Below are 9172 nucleotides of genomic sequence, written 5' to 3' on the forward strand. Positions count from 1 at the left end.
AATGCAAAGTTGGAGCGCATTGCATATTTATTTTCAACATAAGAAACAGTCAATTTAAAATAGTTTATTAATTAATTATTTGCAGCTTCAACAATACACAAGTAACACACATTATTTGCCATTACCAGTGATGGCTTTCTTTATTATTGTTAGAAAACGTCACTATCTATTTAAACTTATTTGCCTCTGAAGCTTTTATAATTGGAGAGAGGGGAACTTAACTAACTGAAAAATAACTGCAAATTATTGCAAAATGTGTCAAAACATAGACAATATTTAATTACTCCATGAATACCCCCCACAGATATTAAAATCTCAAGAAAAAATGTACAACCCACGTAGATGCTATCATAATTTTGCTTCTACTATATTTCTGGTGTTTCTTTTGAGTGGTTGACTTTGAAAAAATAAGAAACTAATAATCTTAACATTTTGCAGTTCCTCGACTCATGATGGCTTTCTTGGTGTTTCTTTCTGGTCTCAGCAAGATTACGTAACATTTAGGTCCAAACAGCGCCATCAAAAGGCCAAAACTGGAGGCCAGGATGGCAAACACCTCCACTGCATCTGCGTATTTGCCAGGAGAGTTGATATAAGCAGGAACAAAGGCCACCCACACTGCGCAGAAGATCAGCATGCTGAAGGTGATGAATTTGGCCTCGTTAAAGTTGTCCGGTAGATTCCTTCCCAGGAATGCTAACAGGAAACTGATGATTGCCAGTAAGCCAATATACCCCAATAACACTGCAAAACCAACTGTGGACCCAACAACACACTCATAAACAATCTTATCATTGTGGTACTGAGTGTTTTTATGTGGCATCGGTGAAGCAGAGACGATCCAAACAGTGCAAATTGCTGCTTGAACGCATGTGAGTGCAAAAACCGTTCCTCTTTGCTGCACAGCACCAAACCACTTAAGATAGGCTCCCCCTCCTGGTTTGGAGGCTTTGAACACAGCCAGCACCACCATGGTTTTAACCAGGATGCAGGACACACAGAGCACAAAGCTGATCCCAAACACTGCGTGTCTCAGCTGGCATGTCCACAGTCTGGGTCGTCCAATGAACAGCAGCGAACACAGGAAGCACAGCTTGAGTGACACCAAAATCAGAAAGCTCAGCTCTGAATTGTTTGCGCGTACCACGGGAGTGCTGCGGTGATAGGTGAAGATCCCTAAAACCGCAGCGCAGATGCACGTTCCCAGCAACGAAGCTGTCGTCAAGCAGACACCTAGAGGTTCCTGGTAGGAGAGGAACTCTGTTGTCTTAAGAATGCAGTGATCACGGTGGGGGCTGGACCAGAAATCCTCTGGACAGCTGAAGCACTCAACAGAGTCTGAGAACAAAAAAAACAACAGATTTTACAGTTAGTCATAATTTAAGATGTAACTTTTGATTCATTAACATACCACAATGGAGGAGCTGGTGTTTAGATTAAATATGAAACCTTTAGGAACCTCAAGTGACTTAGACTTCTTGTCAGTTTTCTTTCTATTCTCTCAATGTGTTTATGTCAGCTATAAAGGGATCATTCACTCATATGAATGCAACTGTAACCATGATACCAACTTGTTTTGTTACTAATCTTTCCTTCAGAACAAGGAACACAATCAAAACAGCACACAGGTTGCCCCTTCTTCCTCGCCATGCGAGTCCCAGGATTACAGGTCTCACTGCACACCGACCGAGGAGGCTGCAGACACACACACACACACACACACACACACACAAAACATCTAATCAGATTTATTCTAGCTCACTTATATGCAGCACTTCAAATAAAATAAATGAAGGCAACCTGATTATTGTTGAAGTTCCAGAAGATTTTTTCTTCATTAAGAATGAGTTCTTCACCACCAGAGGCTGTCTTCTTAACAACGCCCACATTCAGTACTTGAACTCCACCGTCAGGGAGCCACAGCCAGTTCATGATGTCGTATATCGGCAGAGCATCACCGTTCTCATCAAATGACACTTGATCCCCAAAGGGAATGGTAAAGTTGACTTTTTCTAAGTAATACATTAGCTGGAAATGTGAAGAGATCAACACTGTGACAAGGAATCAAGATTGGTTTTTGTCTGCTGTTTCTAAATTCTGATATCGCCGGTCACAAGCTAACAAATGTTCGAATATAGAACACTTTCAGTCAAATTAAAACTATCTGGTGTTCAATACCAATGGTTTAGTGAAAACTGATGCCCTACCTGCCAAGCCTCCAGTTTTTGCAGAGAGGCACAGCTGTGCCCACTGAAAGGCCCTCTCCCTGGCTGACACTGCAGCATGTCATCGAGGGCATGTGCCAGAGCATACACGGCCTTGTAAATGTTATATTCAGGCCTGAGGTTAGAAACATCCAGAAACTCAGTCTGCGCACTCTCCAAATCTTCTTCACCAGAGCATAATGCTCCCCCGGCTTCTAGCCAGTCTGCTGGAGGGGGAGCAAATCTGCACTGAAATGTGTGTTCCCAAAACTTCCTTAGCTGGAAAGTGTATTAAAAAAACTGCTTGACAAAAGAAAAGACAACAATGTATACCAGTGCAATTATAGATCAAAGTTGAATCTCACCATAGTGTTCTGATTGTTGCTGCTACTGCCAGGCTGTGTGCTCAGGAGGAAATCTCTAAGTCCTAAAATGTCTCCTCGACGGATTGCAATGCCCAGCGTGCCTCCCAGGTACGGCATGAGACGGGGGGTTTGGAGCACAGCCGCTGATGCCCAGGCTTCACTCGCCATCCACTGGAGACCCGTCACGTTCTGCTTCACAACCTGCACAGTGTATTTTGCAGGGAAGATGCAATTATGCAGAGTATTTAGCCTCTGAAACAGTAAGTAATAAGCACAAAAGAAAGAGGGATACCTCTTCCATCAGCTGGATCATATTGATCTGATGGCCAAACACGATAACCACACGAGCTGTGGATTTCTTCATTCCTTCGACGATTCTCCGCAGCTCAGATGGGTTGTCACCCCACGGTAAAATCTCAGTGTATGCAAGACAACCCAGTCCAGATTGAGTCAGCTCCGACTGGAAGGACTGGGCAACATGGAGCCCATAGTCGTCGTCACTGACCAGCAGACCAGCCCACATCCAGCCAAAGCGTTTTAAAATCTGAATCATTGCATGCACCTAAGTGGACACATCGTGTGAGATACCATTGCTTTCTTGTTCTCATAAAATCACAGTTGTACAATGTTCATGCCTAATCTTCTGAATATATGTAGTATGAGATTAATGCAATTTCGCCTCATCTCATTTAGAAATCAGTCACACCTGAAAAGTATCACTTGGGATTGTCCTAAAAAAGGACGGAAACCTCCGACGATCACTTAGGCAAGAACATGTGGCAAAGTAACTCACCTAAAAGAAACAAGGAGGTTAAATTTTCATTATGTAGAAAACCTCAAACAAAGATGTGGTACATGCAATATACATTCTTAGCAAAGCGGAAGTTCAGAAAGAAAACTTACGATGGGAAGTCTGAATAAACCTATCACATCGGACGTGGCTATGGAAAACGTTGAAAAAGAATCGCCGACTATGCCGAGGACTGGAGGACCTCCTGAACATTTCTCCTGAGGAAGGAACTGTTCCTCTTGACCACTGGCCAGTGACAACGCCGCACTGAATCCAATTACCAATGTGGCACAGTTGTCATAAAGGCTATATCCCAAAGTCACATTGGGGAGCAGAGTTGGGTTTTTGTTAATTTCCTCAATGGCAAATGCCATGGTCATGGCATGTCTGAACCCTGGAGGGTCAAAGCTTACACATAGAGTGCCACATGAAAACACAAGAAGGAAACACAAGTGTGTGAACAAGCCACGGTGAGTGTGAAGCTTACCCTTGGCAGATGTGCTCACTTGGCTCTGAGGTGAACGTTAGCTCGGGGAATACAGAAGTGTAGTGAACTTCAAACAGTCCGCCCAGAATCACATCACCGGATTTGTGCATGCCATTAAGATGAAACTGTCTTCTCAATGTGCAAGATGGCAAAATGGATGAAGCTTGTGAATAATCAATGTCGAAGAACAACATCAATATGACAAACAAGGGCATTAATGTCTTCAGAGGCCCCTTCATGATTACATATTCTCCTTAGTTCTATGTGTTTTACTTCCTCGAACAGACATTTTATGTGGATCATCCTCTCCCTTGATGGCTTTCATCATAACAGGAGGAGGGCCAGATGAGATCTTAAGAGGTTCATTGAATCTTCCAATACATTAAGATTTAAGTTATTGACTTTTGTTGAGCAAGTGCTTATATTTACTTCCTTTCTTAAAACTCAATATATAGATTAACTGATGGTGGTATGAATAAGATGAAGAAAACTCAGCTCCACGTAACGTGAAACTTACTGCCACATTCAATAAATTACAATATTGAAAATTTCCTTTTTTTTTTTAGTTGTTTTCAGATGTTTGTTGATCTTGAGTGACCTTGGTGGTGTTTTATGATATGCCCTCTCCTCTAATTGGCCATAATCCAGTCAACATTTTCCAGTTCTGAGAACAACTAATGCAACATAACTAGATGCACTTAAAAGAGACTGTTTAGAATTGCAAAACGCTTCCCTCTGTCCAATTGAAGCAGTTTTAGTCTTGGAATCCCAAAATACTAAATTAGGTCACTACTGTAAATGAGAGTGAAATGGTACTTTCTTTTCATTGATTCAAATTAAATTTAACTGTGAGGCTGATTTCATTTTTTCAATAAATTTCTGAATATTGAAGTGTAGTTGTTTGTGTTTTTCCATGTATAGTTTCTTGCTGCTTGAAGAACACCAATGTTGGACTTAACCTTCCATCTGTTGTTATTTTAATACCTGGGCCTTATCAGGTAGGCATGGGTAGACAATACCCGAGACTGATGTAGTTGGGTATTACTATCAAGTGGTACCCCAACTTGGTAAATTTATCTGAATCACAAATTTTCAGAATTGTTTGTTATGCAACAATAAGTTTTGTTTATTCGTGGCCTACAGAGATATTCTGAATAAGTGATTTTTTTGGCATTATGAATTATGCATAGCAAAGCAAAGGACACCCACCACAAAGCACTCTACATGGAACTTACATTTTCAATTTTGTCCTTGCAGTAAAACCACAGAACAGTAACATTTTTAAACGATAAAATGTGAAATTTTAATGGGTATTTCTTACTGTAAGATGGCTTTCTGTTTCCCTAGATTTTAAAAATATTATTAATGTCCACCAGATGGCAGCATTAGAGTTAAACTATGAACAGATGTCTACACACTTGACTGACTTCAACAACACTTTGTGTCCTTTCAACCAGGTAGAAACTTATTACATTACATATTTAGACTTGCAAAGGCCATAAATAAATAGATAAAGTCAGCATACAATGGTTTGCTGATTAAAAACTTTTTCCATTAGATTCTTTAACCATAATTGTAATGTAATCTGTGTTTTTTGGTCATATTCACATTGGGAACTCACCTGTAACTTTTTATTTTGACTTTGCTGTTTGTCATGTATGAATCCACAGTTTGAAAATAATCACTATTATATAATCTAATATGAATGATTTTTAACAAAATGATGTGAGCATAGTATTACTGTATCAAATTAAAGGACAAATGTGTAAAGAAATTGTTGTTTAGGCCCCAGTCAGATCTAAAATCAAAGGCCTCTGGGTGATGGCATCTTCTTTCTGAAGTATGACGATGTTTCATAAGTGAGCTATAAAAACAGTCTCAACAAACTCACACCCACACTTAGACACCTGAGGGATGGAGATCTCATTGTTGCTTGTGAGCCTCAGACTGGCTCTGGGCCTGTCTGAGGGTGGATCAGACCGGGCCAGAACCCTGGCTTCACCCATAAAATGTAGCCTGCAGGGTTCAAATCGTCTGCCTGCATTCACAATGAACGGGGACTTCGTCATTGGGGGTGCTTTTTCAATTCACTACAAGGAGCTCACCAGGACTCACAACTACACCACTGTGCCTGAACCGCCTAGCTGTGCAAGGGGGTCAGTGAAAATGAGAAGTGGTGGGGAGAAAAGGGAAGGGAATGGTAATCTGTGTCAGAACAAATATGTGTTTAGAACAATGCTGTTTATTGTTGCAAAGTTGTTATCTTGTCTACAATGTGGCATGAATGTTTTTTATTAGTTGTTCTAATTATTAGCTGTAAGAATTTGAAGTTTAGTAACTTATTTGCCTATAGTATGAAACCACTATATCTTTATATGATTACCCAATTTATTTTAACTTTAGAGGTTTAATCTGTCATGCAGATAACCAACAATTTTATTTGTTGAAACAACTCATTATGCCTGATATGTAGAATATCTACCCTTTGCAGATGTCCTACAAAGGGTAGATATTCAGCTGCTGGCAAACACTGACTCTATGTTAGATTCAACAATGACATGTTGTAAATGTAATGTAAATGTCTGAAATGCCTCTGTTCAGCATCAACAGCCGAGAACTGCGCTTCTCTCGCACAATGATCTTTGCAATCGAGGAGATCAACAACAGCACAGAGCTACTCCCAGGAGTCAAACTTGGTTATCAGATCCACGATTCATGCGCCTCTGTGCCCATGGCCATGCATGCAGCATTTCACCTGTCAAATGGGCAAGATTCTATGTTTGAGACAGGCGATAACTGTTCTTCGTCTGGTGTAGTAATGGCTGTTGTTGGTGAGTCTGGTTCTACCCCATCCATTAGTATGTCTCGTATTTTGGGGCCCTTCAACATACCTCTGGTAAGTAGACTTTACTAAACGTAGCAACTTCAGCTCAAATGCTTAAAAAGGGTTAACACTGGCTTTTCTTGCGGTAGGTGAGTCACTTTGCCACTTGTGCCTGCCTGTCAGATAAAGATCAGTACCCAACATTTTTCAGGACAATCCCCAGTGACCAGTTTCAAGCCGATGCGCTGGCCAAGCTGGTGAAACACTTTGGTTGGACTTGGATAGGCGCCGTCCACTCGGCCTCAGATTATGGAAACAACGGCATGGCATCTTTTCTTGAAGTAGCACTCAGAGAGGGGATCTGTGTGGAGTACATTGAGTCTTTCTATCGGACCGATCCAACCAGCAAGATTCGAAGAGTAGCTGATGCCATCCGCAGGTCTCAGCATTTTTAGCACTTGTTGTGTGTTTTGTTTTAATGTTGACTCTTTTTGCAGATAGTAAAGAAAAGTTGTGTTGTAAATTTTGTTTTTTTTTTCTTCAGGTCAACAGCGGTGGTTGTTGTCGCATTTGCAGCTGCTGGCGATATGAAATTTCTCTTAGAGGAGCTGGCCCAAAATCCTCCTCCACCCCGTCAGTGGATCGGGAGTGAGTCTTGGGTAACAGACCCACTCTTGATGAGATTCAGTTTCTGTGCAGGAGCCATCGGAGTTGCCATTCAGCAATCTGTCATCCCAGGCCTGAGAGACTTCCTGCTGGATCTCTCTCCGTCTGAAGTGACTGCCTCTCCAGTTCTTACTGAATTCTGGGAGGATGCATTCAACTGTAGCCTGACTAAAAGTGAGAATTTAACCATCAATATCAATATATAAACATGTGTGGTTGCATCAGAAATCAAAAAAATTAGCATTTATGTACTTATCTTAACAAATACTTGAACAAACAATATGTGTAATGAATTTAATCATGATTTGAGTTAATATTCAATGCCCTTATCCTGTTTGCCCATTGGCCTTTTAGATTTTTTATTATGGAATCCAAACTTTGCCAAGAACCGAAGAGTACAACAAGTTTAACTACTATCAATTACCAATTGTTTTCTTATTGTATTTACTCTCTAATTTTATAATTTTGATTGTGTACATGGAAACAATAAATATGTCCAGTTGTTACTTAGTTTAGAGTCATGAACTTGTGTGGTATGTCGTGAAAAAACATCGAACCCAAGAAAATTAGGAATTTCTTTCACGATAACTACTTCTGGCTACATTTTTAGGTGCAACAGTAAAGGGCAAACTTTGTGATGGAACTGAAGACCTAAAATCTCTAAATAATCTCTATACTGAAACGTCCAAGTACAGAATCACCAACATGGTGTACAAAGCTGTTTATGCCATAGCTCACGCTATTCACAACGCAGTGTGTCAGGAAAAAAAGTCAACCACTCAGTGTGACAAACACATCAGACTGGAGCCAAAACAGGTCAGTTTAAATTAAAACTGAATCCCACTAATATTTCATTTGAAAGCTTTTGATATGGCAGACACTAACAACGTCAGCTATCACAGATTAATTTTTCTCTCTGTTCTTTTCGTGCATCACAGATTTTCACTGAATTAAAGAAAATCAACTTTTCCCAGAATGGCTATCATGTATCGTTTGATGCTAAAGGAGATCCTCTAGCCTTTTATGAACTGGTCAACTGGCAGAAGACTGTGAGTGGAGTCAATGAGCTGATAACTGTGGGATACTATGATGCATCACTGCCCAAAGGCCAGGAGTTTCACATTTACAAGAACTTAACCTGGGTGGAAGGAAGAGTGCAAGTAATGGGTCAAGGAAAAATACTTTTATAGCTGAAAACTTGTGGAAGGAGTGATTTGAGTCATATTCCCATTCTAACATCAGTTATTTGTTTTTCCTTGTCTCATTGTCTGGAAGGTACCAGTGTCCGTTTGCTCAGAGAGTTGTCATCCAGGAACTCGAAAAGTGTTGCAGAAAGGAAAACCAATCTGCTGCTATGACTGTATACCATGTCCTGAAGGAGAGATCAGTAATATGACAGGTAGAATCTAATGCTTTTAGTGTTTGTCTTGATATTCATTTGTTCTAAAAAATATGTTTTTATTCATAGATGCTCCAGATTGCATTCTATGCCCCAGTGAATTCTGGCCTAATTCAGTCAACACTGCTTGTTTCCCCAAAGCTGTGGAGTTCCTCTCTTTTGATGAAGTCCTGGGAAAAATTCTAGAAATATTCTCCATCAGTGGAGCCTGTCTGGCCATCATCACAGCAGTAATTTTCTTCCATCACAGAACAACTCCAATTGTCAGAGCCAACAACTCTGAGCTGAGCTTCCTGCTGCTCTTCTCTCTGACTCTGTGTTTCTTATGTTCACTAACTTTCATTGGAGCCCCCTCTGAGTGGTCCTGCATGCTGCGGCACACAGCGTTTGGCATCACATTTGTTCTCTGTATCTCCTGTGTTCTTGGCAAAACTATA

At 40.6% G+C, this 9172-nt stretch overlaps 2 protein-coding genes across 2 annotated transcripts in view; one reads left to right on the forward strand and one right to left on the reverse strand.

Annotated features, from left to right (window-relative positions):
- Window positions 1-54: 54 nt before the first annotated feature.
- On the reverse strand, window positions 55-4104 carry LOC103139679 (extracellular calcium-sensing receptor-like). The gene is made up of 9 exons (XM_007554451.2): window positions 3847-4104; window positions 3473-3767; window positions 3276-3362; window positions 2862-3131; window positions 2570-2770; window positions 2208-2483; window positions 1801-2028; window positions 1572-1695; window positions 55-1338 (listed from the first exon to the last, which is right to left on the reverse strand). The coding sequence occupies exons 1-9, from the start codon at window positions 4083-4085 to the stop codon at window positions 425-427; spliced, it is 2634 nt and encodes an 877-aa protein (XP_007554513.2). The 5' UTR covers window positions 4086-4104; the 3' UTR covers window positions 55-424.
- Window positions 4105-6277: 2173 nt separating this feature from the next.
- LOC103139688 (extracellular calcium-sensing receptor-like) overlaps window positions 6278-9172 on the forward strand; it is an 8518-nt gene continuing 5623 nt past the window's right edge. Inside the window, exons 1-7 of the mRNA XM_016672582.1 lie at window positions 6278-6742; window positions 6820-7109; window positions 7215-7510; window positions 7947-8152; window positions 8275-8503; window positions 8592-8735; window positions 8805-9166. Of these exons, the coding sequence (XP_016528068.1) occupies window positions 6425-6742; window positions 6820-7109; window positions 7215-7510; window positions 7947-8152; window positions 8275-8503; window positions 8592-8735; window positions 8805-9166 (1845 nt within the window). The 5' untranslated portion in view covers window positions 6278-6424. The remainder of the gene's footprint in view (window positions 6743-6819; window positions 7110-7214; window positions 7511-7946; window positions 8153-8274; window positions 8504-8591; window positions 8736-8804; window positions 9167-9172) is intronic.

This window comes from Poecilia formosa, unplaced genomic scaffold (genome assembly GCF_000485575.1).
Source record: "Poecilia formosa unplaced genomic scaffold, Poecilia_formosa-5.1.2 Scaffold63, whole genome shotgun sequence".
Lineage (NCBI taxonomy): Eukaryota > Metazoa > Chordata > Actinopteri > Cyprinodontiformes > Poeciliidae > Poecilia > Poecilia formosa.

Coding starts and splice junctions, on each gene's coding strand:
- LOC103139679 (XM_007554451.2), bottom strand. CDS start 4,085: ATGAAGGGGCCTCTGAAGACATTAATGCCCTTGTTTGTCATATTGATG. Junction 3,132..3,275: donor TCCCAAGTGATACTTTTCAG/GTGTGACTGATT, acceptor GTGTCCACTTAG/GTGCATGCAATGATTCAGAT. Junction 2,484..2,569: donor GCAACAATCAGAACACTATG/GTGAGATTCAAC, acceptor TACACTTTCCAG/CTAAGGAAGTTTTGGGAACA.